Here is a 15,378-nt window from a genome sequence, read left to right on the forward strand (position 1 = left end):
AAAATAAGTTCAAGAATTTTTTAATTTTTTTTTTGGACGGAAGTAAGTTTAGATTAGAAAAGATTAGTATTTAAATGCACTATAAACGTGCAACTTGTGACACGGTACGTAGCTTTATATTACTCTGTAGTAAATTTTTATTCTAAACACTACTCACATTAAGACACTTCTTCTTTTAAAAAAAAAGAAAAAAAAATTAAGACACTTCTTTGAATGGCTTTAGTACCAGCACAATGGCATATTTATGTGTTGATTTTCTTTTGGATTATATCTAAAATTGAAATTTAAATCTAGTCTAAATCATTCTTTATTTCTTTTAATCGCGGTGCTAAATATCTTTTCAAAAAAAAATTATAAAATAAAAAAAAAAAACCCTAAATTCCAAAACTCTACCCCCGCAGTAGAGCATTTTTGGCGGTTTTCTTGTTTTCACTGAAATAGAGAGAGAGAGCGAGAACAAGAACAAAAGAAGATGGAAATGGAAGAAGAAAGGATAGGAATGGTGTTAGTTCGAGCATCTGAATTACGCTCCAAAATCGCAAATTGCATTCATAAATCAACAAACCCACTTCAATCTCAGCTTGAAGGTTCTCAAAACAATGGCGATTCATCTTCTTCTGCACAAAATGGTGATGAAGCTGATGAAGGAACTGATGCCCTTTTGAACATTTGCTACTCTTTTGATGCCCTTGAGACTCAGCTTGGTTCTTTGCAAGTAATTCCATACACCCCTTTTCTTTATTTCTGGTTTTATCTTTGATTTTTTTCATTTGGGTTTCTAGGGTTTTGTGATTCTGTTTCTGGGTTGTTGTTAATTTTGAAGAATTCGTTAATTTTGGTTGAATTTGGTGTATTATTCGAATATTAGTTGCAGAATTTAGGATTATTTGCTGTTTTTAACAATCATTTGGGATTTTTAAGGAATTGGTGGTATGTTATTTTGCCAATTTTGCTAGATACTTCTATTTTGTTTTAAATTTTATTAGGGGAAGAATTGTTGTTTTTAACCCTTTTTTTTTTTTTTTTTTTTTAAGTATTCAGGTCTAATTTGTGCCCATTATTTATTTATTTGTGGACTCTGTCTTACCAATATAGCGTGTTTTGTTAGGGTGCTTATTTTAATTACTTTATGATTGGGGGGCAAAGTTGCTTCATTTTCGAATTGCAGTTAGCTGGTCCCTTAATCCTACTTCTATATCTATATGAATAAGAAGTTAAGAACTATCCTTTCAGTGATGTGAAGTGGTTGGAAATTGGTGCCTTGATTTAATTTTTCATCTTGAAAGTAAGCTTATTTTCTGCATGAGTTGAACTGCCCAATTGTGGATGGATTGGTCTTGTTCATGTATAGCTGGTATGCTAGATTACCCAACCTAAAACTAAGAAAGAACAAAGAATTGTGTTTCGCCGCTGTGCAGCCTCAATCATTGACTAGGGAGAAATTGGAGGGTTCTGCACTTCTGTTATTTAGTCATTGAACTGTAACATGTAAGATAGTCCGGGAAGCTGGTGTCTTTATCAGTCCATTAGGAAAAAAATGTCTTTGAATCTAGTTTACAATTCTTTCATATGGTGTAATGGAGTATGCATCACCCTGTCAAATGGTGTAAACATCACCCTGTGGCAGGGTTGTGGAAGGCAGTGGGAATACCACTGCATCGTCTTTGGTTCTTGAAAAAATCTAGTTTACTTGGCTTGTAGAATGAAGATATGTAAGGCAGAGTAGTCAGGGGAAGTAAATAACATGATATAATGCTTGTCCAATTACTGATTTTGCGTAAAGGTTGTAGTGTGTAGCTAAGAGGTGTGCAATTTAGGACATGTCTATCAGATGTTGGCTTTCTGTGATGTGTATTAACTGTTAAATGTTTTGGATCAGTCTTTACGACAACAGCAGCAATATGAAAGGGAAGCTGTGATTGGAGAAATTGAGTACAGCCGTAAAATGTTGCTTAAGAAGCTCAGTGAATATAAAGGGGAACACTCTGATGTGATACAAGAGGCAGAAGCTTTTGCAAGTATGAAGGTGGAGCACGACAATGAATTGCTACTCCCACCATATCAAACCCATTCTCCAAATTCTTTGGTGCTAGACAAGAACTATCTCTCACGTGTTCCATATTCACGTAAGCTTGCACAAAATGGTCTTAATGGGGGCAGTGAGTCAAAGGAAAGCCACACTCAAAGTAAACCCAACAAGCTATGGGGAGGATTTAGATTTCTTGTTCATTCAACTGCAAAGACCATGCTTACCCTTGTTGGCGTCATCTCTCTTCTTAGCTTGGCTGGTTTTGAGCCTAAGCTTCAGAAAAAAGGTACCAAGTTAAATGTCCTGTCATTGTTTCAGCAACCCAATGATCAAGGCAGGGCACTTGGTGCACGCTGTCCCCCTGGTAAAACAGCAGTGATGGAGGATGGCGAAATCCGTTGCATTGTGAAGGAGAGAGTTGAAATTCCATTTGATCATGTTGCTGATAATCCTGATGTGCATTATGGTTGCGGTTAAAAACGGCCTGTGTTGTCAACTTTTTTGTATATCCTGCCATCATGACAAGTTGATTTCTTTTCCTTCTAATTTTGAAATGAAATTGTTTATTTCTCCGTAATTATTTAGTTGGCTTTCTTACTGGCTGATCTCCATATTTTGGAGAAAAGTGAAGCCAAAATCAGATATAGGAAGGCTCATTTTCAATAATATCTATACATAGCTCAGTGACCTGTTTTTTCTAGGACCTTTTCTGGGCAATCTAGGGCATGGACAGCTTAATATGCACTTACAAAGCTAGAGTTTAGAGATATGTTTGTCTCCATCTCTATTTTCCTCCCTAATATGTTTCTCAATTCGTTTAAGTTCGGGTTTTGTTTCAAGTTGCATTTGGACCTTGGTAGAGCAAGTAGGAAATGTTGCCAATGACCTAATCTGAGAACCATCAGAAGCAAGATATTTTCGGGTCTAGCCAGAGTCAGTACTTTGCCCATGACCTGAGAGCCATCAGAAGCAAGATATTTTGGGTAAGATTTGTAGATTTTTTTTCCGCCGTCATGGCTAGTTGGCTGCCATCAGCTTGTAAATGGCCCATCGTTGTTAGGTTGGGCAAAGCTTGATTGGTTGTTTTCTATGGCTCATTGATGACCCCAAAATTATAAACTCAGAGATCTTTTACTAATGACTTGGACATTCTAAAAATCTTTGCAAATTTTTTTTTCTTGTACAAATCTTCTCATTTTTTATTACTTTCCAATTGAAATATGACCATTTGGGAAGTAACAAAGTAATAATTAAGTTTTCTTTGATAATATATCACCAAAACATAGTGGTTAACAAACAGCTGCCCCTAAAACATTGTTTTGATCATACAAACTAGTAAAACAGTTTTTGGGAACTTCAGCAAGACCCAAAAACTTGCAAAATATTGTTTTAGGCTAAGGTTTAACAAGACCTAAAACTAGCAAAAAGGTTGTTTTAGGCTACGTTTACAAAAGTCGACTGATGATAATCTCATCTACAGAACTTTTCTTACTTTGACTCGACCCATTTCTGCCATCTCCGAGCCTGCCTTCTTCTTGGTGCCTTTGGCTGCATTACATGCATTGTCCTTAGTTGTTTGGGCTGCCTCAGATGCCTTGTCCTTGGTTGCTTGGGCTGCTTGCGCTGCGTTGAACGCGTCATCCTCAGTTGCTTGGGCTGCATTGAACGCGTCATCCTCAGTTGCTTGGGCTGCATTGAACGCGTCATCCTCAGTTGCTTGGGCTGCATAAAACGCGTCATCATCAGTAGCTAGGGCTGCACAAAACGCGTCATCCTTAGTTGCTTGGGCTGCATCAAACGCATCATCCTTCCCTTTCTGCGCTACATCAAATGCCGCATCATTGGCTGCTTGGACAGCGACTTTGGTTGCTTGGGCTGCAACAACCGCATCATCCTTGCCTTTTTGAGCTACCTCAGCTGCCGCATCCTTGGCTGCTTGGACTACAATCTTGGTTGCTTGGGCTGCATCAAATGCGTCATCTTCGGCTGTTTGGGCTACCTCAGATGCAGCATCCTTGGTTGCTTGGGCCGCATAATACGCGTCATCCATGGTTGCTTGGGCTGCCTCAGATGCGTCATCCTTGATGACTTGGGTCTTCTCCTTTTTCTTGTCCTGGGTGTGCCCTGTTCTTTTTTTTAGTTGATTAGTTTTCTCCTGCACAACATAATAGTGGATTATATTACAGCAGTCAATCAAAGGAAAGGGTATACATAGGTTTAGTGACAATACAAAGATGGGAGGGTCCATTATGGTAAATCATTAGTTCGTATCCTCGTTTTTATTTGTAATTTGTAATGCCCTCGAGAACTCAGATCCACATAAATTGAAATTTTTATCAACTAACAGTGTTTTGTTTCAAAAGATCGGCTAAGGTTGCTTTAGCATAAAAATACGTACAAGTCAATAAAGTCATACCAAAACTCCCTCCGGTCCAAATTATTTGGTTCAAATTAGCTAGTTGTAGAATAATATGTATCACATTTCTAATAGTATATCCTTTATACTTCGTATTGATAATCATTCAAAGTTATGTTACACCATTAAATTTGATTACATCCCATTTTAGTTTATTATTAGATCAGAAAAGCTTAGATGATGAAACACAAACTTAATTTCTTCCTTTTTCTAAGCAAATAAACATTATAAGATATTGAATCCTAATAAATTTAAGCCATTAATATCTTATTTTTTACACAATTAAATAATCCAAAAATCGTATAGTAATAGAGAGATTATACGAAAAAAAAATAAGTATAAGTGTAGCAAATTACCTCAACATTGTAGCTTTGAACTTGAGATGCCATGTTTCACTCTTTTGAATAACAGAAGCTTAAAAACACTCTTTTTAAGACAAACTAAAATGAAGTAATAATGATAGATGACTTTAATTGGATTTGTGTTTATCCAATATCAAGTATTTATAAAATTTGCATGCTTCCAGCAACAAAGGACGCGTGTCTTATGTGACACGTACCTTAGTACGTGCCATTCAACTATAATTCGGCTCTACACTACTACATGTTCCAGCAATTACATCTACTCCTACTTTTTAGATTTTATTTACTCTGTAAAATTAAATAATGGTTTATCTACTCCAATAGTTTATTTGATTTTTATAATGTGCTAGGATAGTGGGATGTGATAAACTTGTTAATGGTAATGGCCTAATGGGGTATGGTTAACACATGGAGCGAGATAGGGTTGGTCATATACTCCTTGCCTCCTTTTAGATCGTACCAAATCGCAAATAAAATTGTTTTCAATTATTTGTTATGGTTTTCAATTTTACTGTAATGGTTTAGTTTGAGAAAATCTTAAATTTGGAACTTACAAGATTTTAAACTAAACCAAACCAAAAGTTATAGTAACAAACTAACAAATCGTCTAACGCATATATTATTTTAAAGAATTATTAATACTTGTAATTACAAAGTTTCAATGTTCCATTAAGATATTTTGCCAATGTATTGATTTTCTCAAGTTTTTTTTTTTACAAACTAAAGCACACCAAACTGTCTTAATGTTATATCCTTTTTTGGGAGAGGTTTATATGTTATTCTTTGTTAAATATGGGTGTCTTTTAGAGGGGAAAAAAATAAATTAAAAAAAAAACCTACCTATATTAATTATCGTTGTAGATGGCATTTGACGAATTATTACATATAGATTTTCTATTCTCTTAAAAAAAATAAAAAATGCAATCCGCTCAAATTAGCAGGATCATAAATTTTTTAACAGAAGAATAAATTAAGATATTGTTTACTAGTGACTAGTTCAAATTTCAAAATCTATACAAATTACAGTGTCTTCCAATTCTATAGTTCTATATATTCGACTAAACTACATATCGGTTACAATTTTGCCAATTAGAGCTAGCAACACAACTACTAACAGCTCGAAAGATCGATTTAAGCATGCAAAAATTCAATATACTTGTAACAATTTAAGGGAAAAAATTACAACCAGTGTACAAAAAAAATCCTCTAGCTGGCTGTTATGCTTGTCAATGGAGAGAGGTTTATTGAAAAACTAATCTTCCTTTTTGGAAAAAAATTCGTATACCCAGAACATGGTCTTTGAATGCAAACTGTAAACTAAGCCTCAATAATCTGCTCACTTGCAGGACTTGGAAACCTCGAGTGCCAGCTTATCCATAAACTGCCATTTTCGATGAAATCCCCAGCCTGGATTGCTCTGCATCACAAGTTAAAGCAATATTGCTATTTTAGTTTGTAATCGCATTTTTAATAAGGAAATTCAGCCAGTAGATTGCCTGATCAGAATTATCAGACAATATCATGAAACTTATCAAAATACCGTCAGATCCTTTGCTAAGCATGAGTAAGAGTGAGTTTATGTCAACATACACAAGCAGCTAAAGTTTAAGGCTACTAAGGGAAAAATACTGATCCTAGAGAACTAAAAAAGGGTGGGATGGCCCTTCATAAGAGAAACCTTAGAAGTTACGAGAGCAATGGTTTTCCCAATTTTGTTCAAAGCCGAAAGACACTAACCAACCAATCACAAAAGCCCATACATATATACATAACATAAAGCAACTAGATCACAGAAGTCCATACTACTCCTTTATGTAGTTAAATAGAATGTGTTGCCTTCATATTGAGAACCAAATTTGGCACTCTCTCCATCCTAAATTACTCCTACTAGGCTTCAGCATGGAGATAAAGATATACAGTAGCGGAGGGCCCGGAGGCATTTGCATATTAAGTTTGAATAAAATGTTGAAAGTAGTAAGAGAAAATGTTAGGAAAGGATGATAAGATTAGAAAGAAAATTCACCAGGGCAGTCCAATGCACATGATAGGGTGAACTTTTTTCCATTTTAAATAACACAAAGATTATTTATAGAGACAATAGAATATAACTAGTAATATTTCTCTATCTAGAGGCATAATTGCTTACAAAATACGAGTAGCTTCCAATACTTGGATATAAATGAGCACTAAGTTACCAAAATCCATCCATATACCGGTAGTAGATGTAGATTATCTTCCATAGAATAACTAATCATCCTACATTCTTGACTCTCTAATTATACATTACTTCATTAACTACCGCTCATCCACACGTGCGGGAACAAAAATAAAAAATAATAAGAGGTATCAAAATCTCTACCTGCTCTTACATTAGGACAATCAGGTCCAACATCTTAACAAATTTAGTCTATTAATGAACAAAGAGCTAAATGCAAATTAAAAGCTTCGCTTATAAGAGCGATGGCAATGAATTGAATCTTGAATGCTTAGCTTAGATACTTTATGCACCATTGCTCTGAGTAGAAATCTCAGATATTATGGTATTACACCGTAATAAAATATACCCTGAAAAAAAAAAAATTGCAAGGTAGGAAAGACCAACCTGGAGTGATAGAACAGCACGGTCAGTGAAGTTCTTCACAGAATTAGGTACATTAGCAGGAATAGTTTTGGCAACTCTTTTCAATTCTTCATGTTGCTGCTTTGCAGTTGCTCTATCAGGCCCACAATAGTGATCCACAATCTCTTTCAAAAGTGGAACCTTCTCCATTGTCTCATTCAGAATTTCCTAGCAAAGGCCACATAATTTTATTTTTAAATCAGATTGAATGTTGAAGAATGATAAATCATGTAAACAATTAGCCATGTGAACAAGCATCCCAAAAGTGTTATGCATCTCTATAGCTTACTGACAAATGTCTGCAGTAAGGTAATAACTGAGAAACCAAAGTTACTTCTTTGTGCACAGCTACACATCTGTTGTCTGTCATTGCATATTTGCATGTGTTGACACTAAAGTTCCATTCAAGCCATTTTAGTAAACAACTTTTCAGTTTTCACCCTTAAAATGACAAACTAGCTACCATTTTCTCAAGACAGAAACACATAACTACCAATGCGCAAACACATGTACACACACTATATGTGTGCATGCACACATGTATGTATAGTGATCCTAAACTTAATAGCTCTTTAACATAATCACGGTCTTCTTGATTAAGGTGGAATGATGTGAAAGGTCAAAAAACGTTGGAAGGGAAGTGGAATCAACACCAATTTCCATAAAAGAGAATGAATCAGAATTCAAAGATACAAGATACAAATTGCAAAACTATTTTTAACAAACAACAGTATAGATAATTTCATATTGAAGCAGAGTAGAAAAACAAATTAATTAGCAGATCATGCAACATAGCAGGGCAATGCTTACCTCCCACTCCTCTTGTTTCTCTATTCCCTCATAAGCCATCAAGAATGGCTTCATCTTCTCAAGAGCTTCAAGAAGAGGAATAGGTGGATTCTCGTAAATATCAGGATTTGTCTCAAAATCTCCCATCAAGTATTCAGGCTCCAATTCGATCTACAACCCAAAGGTGAAGTTACCACATGAAATAGCTCATCCAACAAGTACAAGGGCAAAGATTGAAGGACAAATACTACCTTAAGATTTGTATCATATGCCTCAAGATACTCATCCTCCTCTGGATCAGGCAACACATCAATAGCCATTTCTTCAAACGCCTCAGTCAATTCAGCCATCATGCTGGGCCCAAGCTCCTTGGCTAATTTCTCACCATCTGCATCATCACCCATGACAAGTTTGTCTTCATCTTCTTCATCCTCCGCCTCATCATCAGAGTCGGCTTTCAATCTTCCACCCCTTCGCCTATGACCACCTCCTCTCTCAGCACCTCCAGCTTCCCTTCTATCATCACCCCTAGACAAGATGCCAACTGCCTTCTTTACAGCCTCCTCTTTGCTTATCTTAGTCTTTGCACCTGCAGAGCCCTTCTCACCTTTCTCAGCTCTATCTCCACCTCTTGCAGCTCCAGTGGCAGGAGCACCAACTTGCTTTGGCCTAATATGCCTATTCTCTTCCTTAACTCTATTTTCAAATACTGGTTTTCTATCAGGGATTCCCCTCCCTGTTCCTGACAACACATTCAAAATATTTTCAGGAAGATTATTTTCTCCAATAGGCTGACGAGGTACAGACTCAACTGATTCAGCTTCAGCACTAGTGCCCGTAAATTCATCTTTCTTAAGAAATACAGGTGCTTTATGTTGTGATCCCAGTTCATTTCCTCCCTCAAAGGACTGTTGAACTGGACCGCCTCTACCCTGACTTAATCCTGGTTGCCGTGGTGGTGGTGGGTTGGACGCGACAAAGGAATTATATGAAGGAAGAAATGGGGAGGAAGGTAGGGGCATTCCACTTCCATGCCCACGTCCTGCAGGAGGTAATGATTTATCGGAATCCTCCAATCCCTCATTCGAGTCAGCTATACCAGCCACAAAGTTATATAGAGGCGAACCGGAGACACCCCGGCCTCGGCCTCTACCTCCTCCCGAGCCATCCCCAGCAGAGGAGGAAAAGGCAGAACAAGAAACAAGTTTACTTGTCCGCCCAATTGTTGTACTTCCTAATCCACTAGGGTTCATAAACAACCCAATTCTTCCTCTCATTTTCACACCTTTCCTTAAATCCTATCAAACTTCTCCCCAAATATGTCCAGTAAAGCAGCAAAATTAAAGGGTTCACCTTGTCAAAAGAAATTTAGAGTAACTAAATCAGTAAACTATTGATAAACTGGGTTTTTTCTAACTTAGGTTAATCACTCAAATTTTCCCAATTAAATTGATGGTAAACTCACTAACATTGATCTGAATAACTAGACTTTTATTTCTGAGAAATTAATTCCTGTAAATTGGGTTTTAAACCCATTTCTCCGGAAAAATCAAATCTTGAATTTCACATTCCGCAAATTAGTTCTGAATATCAAATTTAACTAAAACATAAAAGGAATATCAATCCAATTGAGTTACAAGAATCTTACAAAATAATGATTTTGAATCTAAAAGATATTCAACAGTGTGAGAAGTTACAAATAACTTACCAAACAATGTCAGCACTCCATCGAGAATAGACAGCACCCAAGAATTAGAGCAAATCTTCTGAGCAAAAATGGCGAGAAGAAGAGGAGATGGCGTTGGGTTTAGAGTTTAGCCCAGTTGGGTTCTGGGTTTTAGGCTTTACTGCCTTAGCCAATGAGACTTAAATTTTTACTTTTCTTTTTTAATCCTTTCTTTTTTTATTTTTTTTTTTACGGGTATTTTTAATCCTTTCTTCATAAACTATCTACTCCTTTCTTTTTCTTTGTTTTTTAACGGGTATTTTTACGGAGTATTTATTTTCTTTTTTAAGGTAAGAAAATAATCATTAGGAAGCCCTCCTTGCTAGGGAAATTCTTAATGTATTCAAAAAAAAAAAAAATATAGTAAACCAAATATATAGGTCATGTTCTTTTGAACTGTTATGGTCTGCTCTGCTTTGTCTCAATCTACTCTGCTCTACTTGCCCAGAAGCTCAAAAGAATAGGGCGATTTCAACATAGAGCAAATTGATTCAACAGAGCTGAGCAGATTTCAGCAGCACAGAGCAGATTTCGGCATACTAGAGCAGATTTTAGCAAAGCAGAATGGGAGCAGATTGAGTAAGCAGAGCAGGGCTCAGCAGAGTAGAACAGCTCAAAAGAACAGTGCCTAACGAGTATATCAATATCCATACTACTAAATAAAATGACTTACAATATTAAGTACCTATTCATATGATCAATTTGACTATGATTTTGTGGATTCCGCTCGTATTAATTTGAGCTTTATGACTATGGTTTAAGTTGGTTAGTTGATAAAAGTAGTATTAGATGTTTTGCGATTACATCAATATTATGTTATGATTGTAGTTAGAAATCGACCTAATGTAAAGAAGGTAAAGGTAGTGGAGTTAATGTGGATTTTGATTTGTAGTAAACATAAACTTTATGTGAGCATTGGTATTATAAATTTATAGCTACAAGTTTAAAGGAAACTTTTTATTTTATTTATTTTTTTTTATTTTTTTTTATGTTAAGTTTAAAGGAAACTTCATTCCAAATTAACCAGTGATTATTTGGAACAACAATTCAAACTTAATGGAGTACAATGTGGGATATTAACTTGAATTTTCTCCACTTGTGTATAATATAGTGTTTTAACACTTTCCCTCACACTTGAGTATCCAAAGAATTACTCGTAGATTTTATTGAAAGTAAATTAATAGCAATACTGTCGTTAAAAATAAATAAATAAATAAAATAAAAAATTAATAGCAATACTCTTAGAAATTGGACAACCTATCAAAGTAAATCCTATAGCTATAATGCCATTTTATATGAATTTGTCTCTCTTATTGTGGGATCTATAATGCCTAGCACTGTCAAAAACCGAACCGAACCGATTCAAACCGATCCGAATGAGAACCGAACCGATTAAAAACCGATTTTTTGAAACCGAAAACCGACCCGAACCCCATTTTAGTAAACCTGAAACCGAACCGATCCGAGTAATGTTAAACCGTTTTAGAACCGAACCAAATCTAAACCGAACTGGAAAGGAAACCGAGCCGTTTCTAACCCGAAACCGTTTAAACTGGCATAAAAACCGTTATAAACCGAACCGTTATAAACCGAACCGTTTACAAACCGAACCGTTTACAAACCGAACCGTTTACAAACCGGACCGTTTATAAACCGAACCATTTATAAACCGAACTGTTTATGAACCGAATCCTTATAAATCGAACCGTTTACAAACTACTTACTACTAGGAGTGGTTATTGGGTGGGTCAGTGTGGGTCGATGCAGATCATTTACGAAGTGAGTCGGTTGCAGGTCAAGATGAATATTTAGCGGGACATAAATAATAACCAATAACTCGAGATAAAAAAAGGAACAACATATCAATATGTAATGTGACTAAAACTATTAATACTTGTTCTATGAGATTAAAACATTTTAGCAATGAAGCAACACAACATATATTAAGCATCACTAGTTCACTACAATACAACATCCATGTCTTCTTAATTAGATGCAAAACTTTCATCTATCACTTCTTTACCAATTTCAAGGACGTCTTCTTCAATATCACAATCATAACCACGTAACCAATTTTGTGTGGTCACCAACGCCTCAACATTCTTAGGCAAAAGCGCACTCCTATACTTGTTTAAAATACGACCACCCATGCTAAAAGAAGACTCTGAGGCTACCGATGTAATAGGAATGGCCAAAACATCCCTAACCATAACAGCTAATATGGGGTACACACTACTTTGAGATTCCCAATACTTAAGAACATCGTACTTCTGCCCTTCATAAATTGGTTGTCGAGGAGTACACAAATAAGAATCAATCTCCATCGATGGCCGATTTGATGTGTCATCCTCATCATCATCATCATTATCAACATACTAGAAAAGTTCAAACAAAATGCTTTTATTAAATAATAAAATTAAAACATAAAATTATTAATTTTGTAAACCACAATAATCAGAAATTGATTACCTTGAATATATCATCATCCAAGTGACTATTTGAATTTTCGATAACAGCTGGGATGGAGGGTGGAGCATTTGTACTTGATGTAAAACCGGAAGACAAAGAAGAATAAAAGTTATACAACTCCAAAAGAGCATCTTTAATCACCTTCGCCTTTTCAACACATGCCTCATCAACATAAAGCACTTTTAACATCTTCATCACTCGAACAAGCTTATAACGAGGATCAAGAACAATAGCAATTGATAGGATCAAACTATATTCATCCCAATAGCCCTCAAACTTTTCAAGCATAACTTTTGCCATGGGTGCAAGTTTAGGATCTATATGGGCTTTACTTATTGTGTGCTCAATTTTTAAAACACTAGCAAAATACAAATTTGCAGTAGGATATTCTGAACCAGAAAATAACACAGTGATTTCATGAAATGGCTTTAGGAAATTACATATTTTAGTAAGGGTATCCCATTCATCATTCGAAAGTTTGAATTCATAACCTATAAACCTATCAATAACCAATTTCAAGGCTTCCTTTGCTTCCAAAGCTTTTCGAATCATCGTATATGTGGCATTCCAACGAGTCACAACATCAAGACGTAACTTTCCATTAAACACACAGTTAACCTCATGAAGAGCATGCTCAAATTGAGTGAGTCTAGAATCTGAAGAATCAATATATTTACAAACCTCACGCAATTTTTGAACACTACTATCAACTTCTTTTAAACCTCTTTGAACAATAATGTTCAAGACATGAGCTGAACATCGAATATGAAAAAATTTACCATTACAAGGAAGAGGAGAAGTCAACATTAAATCTTTCTTCAAAAGGTTAACCATAACATCCATGGATCGAGCATTATCAACAGTCATTGCAAAAGCTTTACCCTGAAGGTTCCACTCCCCAATAAGTTTTAACACAAATTTTTCTACCTCAACACCAGTATGAGGAGGACCACAATATCTAAAATTCAGAATTTTAGACCTAAGACACCAATTTTTATCAACATAATGTGCCGTTAAAGTAAGATAACCTCGATTAGTACATGCTGTCCACAAGTCACAAGTGAAGCTAACTCTACCTTCAATTCCCGAAAAAGATTGCAACAACAAAGACTTAAACTTATCATGCTCATCAATACAATGTTTCAAAATAGTGTTTCTACACACATGATTCACGTTGGGGTTCAAAATTCGTAAAAACTTCCCTAAGGCCATGATGCTCCACAATACTTAAAGGATAGGAATGCAAAATTATAGCTCTAGCAAGCAATTGTAAATGACGTGTTTGATTAAACAGGAGCTCAACACCACTTTCATGATTTCCAGGATGGTGTGGATTTTTATTCATGCATGTCTTAGTATGAGCTTTACAAGTTGAAGTACCAGCATTACCTGGAGTTTTATATTCATTACCACAAACATTGCATCGAGCATATTTTATCGGAGCAAGACCAACCATCTTATCAAAAAAGGTGTAATACCTCCAAACATCTGATGTTCGTCCACGCTTACTACCACTAGTGGTACGTTGAGTAGAATCTTGATTCTGAACAGTAGAATCTTGATTCTTTACAGTAGAATCCTCATCAAAACCAATAAACTCTTGCTCCATTGCTGAAAAAACAAAAACACAACAGTATAAATCAAGTGAAAAAAAAAGGCAAATTAAGGGCAAATAAAAAAAAATAGGCAAATTAACACAGCAGCTCCGGACCTGCTTGCTTCAAGCAAAGCACACCAGCAACCTAGCCCAGCAACAGACAGACAACACAGCCCAGCTAACACAAGACGACAGCAAAACCACAGCTGCAATACCCTAGAAAACCAGCAGCAACCAACCCCAGCACCCAGCCTGCAGCAGAGACATCAACTAGGACAGCACAAACCATGGCCAGAAAGACTCTGCTCTGAACAGGGCAGAAAACACCCAGTAGATCCTACAATCTAGCCTTGTACATCTAGCAGATCTGGCCAGACATTAGAACAGCAGCAGCACAGGACAGACCCTAGCTAGTACTACATGCTCTAAGCTGAGGTAGTCCATCTACAATTCAGTCCTAAAATATACTAAACACTATTAGACAACTCCTATCTGAATGCACTTGCACTTTTGCAACAAAACAAAACCCAAACTTAAATAAAAAAATCCTGCTAGCATTCAGCATTAACCCACATAAACAGAAACACTAATGAGAGAACAATGCAGCTGATAGAACAAAGGATAGCATTCAGTATATTTGAAGACTAATAGAGCATTATAGACAAAGCCATACATTTTAAATGCTCAACAAACAGCAAACAGTCACAAAGGCAGACCAACAACAACACAGCAGCCTGAAAAAAACCAAGCACAATTAATAACACGAAAAGAAACCACGAGCATGAATAAGGTAACCAAATCAACTCAATTGTTGCTCATGGTACTACAACCACAACCCTGATCAGAACTGAGCATAGCCAAAGCTGGTAAGGCCAGAACACCTCACAAATAGATATAACAAAAAATGAACAACAAGAACAATAAAATTAAAAAATCAGAAATTAAATGAACAACAAGAACAATAAAATTAAAAATTACATGAACAACATCAAAAAATCAGAAATTATATGAACAAATCAGAAATTATATGAAATTATATGAACAAATCAGAAGTAAAAATCAAAAAATAAAGACATGCAAATCCTGCAAACAACGAATCAGCAACATAAAACCGAAATGAAAACAAAAAAATTAACATAAAATTACCTTTGAGCAGTGACGGCTTGAAGGAGAGGAAGATTTGAAGATGGAGAACTGGAGAATGAAAAAAAAACGAGAATGGAGAGATCGAAAAAAAAATCGAAAAAAACAAAACCAAAACAAAAACAATTAACTAAAATTTACCTTTGAGCTATTGAAGGCTAAGAGTTCAGAGCTTGAGAGTTGAGAACTTGAGAGTGAGTGAGGATTCAACGCTTCGATTTGAGGAT

The 15,378-nt window shown here is 35.8% G+C and overlaps 3 protein-coding genes across 3 annotated transcripts; 1 reads left to right on the plus strand and 2 right to left on the minus strand.

Annotated features, from left to right (window-relative positions):
• Positions 1-342: 342 nt before the first annotated feature.
• On the plus strand, positions 343-3,164 carry LOC110698517 (plastid division protein PDV2-like). Its single transcript, XM_021875961.1, has 2 exons — positions 343-715; positions 1,880-3,164. Exons 1-2 carry the CDS (start codon positions 473-475, stop codon positions 2,504-2,506), a joined length of 870 nt encoding a protein of 289 aa, XP_021731653.1. The 5' UTR covers positions 343-472; the 3' UTR covers positions 2,507-3,164.
• Positions 3,165-3,265: 101 nt separating this feature from the next.
• On the minus strand, positions 3,266-4,922 carry LOC110698519 (late embryogenesis abundant protein 76-like). The gene is made up of 2 exons (XM_021875962.1): positions 4,802-4,922; positions 3,266-4,184 (listed from the first exon to the last, which is right to left on the minus strand). The coding sequence occupies exons 1-2, from the start codon at positions 4,832-4,834 to the stop codon at positions 3,504-3,506; spliced, it is 714 nt and encodes a 237-aa protein (XP_021731654.1). The 5' UTR covers positions 4,835-4,922; the 3' UTR covers positions 3,266-3,503.
• Positions 4,923-5,777: 855 nt separating this feature from the next.
• Positions 5,778-10,152, minus strand: LOC110698516. The gene is made up of 5 exons (XM_021875960.1): positions 9,925-10,152; positions 8,468-9,569; positions 8,238-8,387; positions 7,410-7,595; positions 5,778-6,224 (listed from the first exon to the last, which is right to left on the minus strand). Exons 2-5 carry the CDS (start codon positions 9,491-9,493, stop codon positions 6,144-6,146), a joined length of 1,443 nt encoding a protein of 480 aa, XP_021731652.1. The 5' UTR covers positions 9,494-9,569; positions 9,925-10,152; the 3' UTR covers positions 5,778-6,143.
• Positions 10,153-15,378: the final 5,226 nt, after the last annotated feature.

The sequence above is a fragment of the Chenopodium quinoa genome, unplaced genomic scaffold, assembly GCF_001683475.1.
Source record: "Chenopodium quinoa cultivar QQ74 unplaced genomic scaffold, ASM168347v1, whole genome shotgun sequence".
Classification (NCBI taxonomy): Eukaryota; Viridiplantae; Streptophyta; class Magnoliopsida; order Caryophyllales; family Amaranthaceae; genus Chenopodium; species Chenopodium quinoa.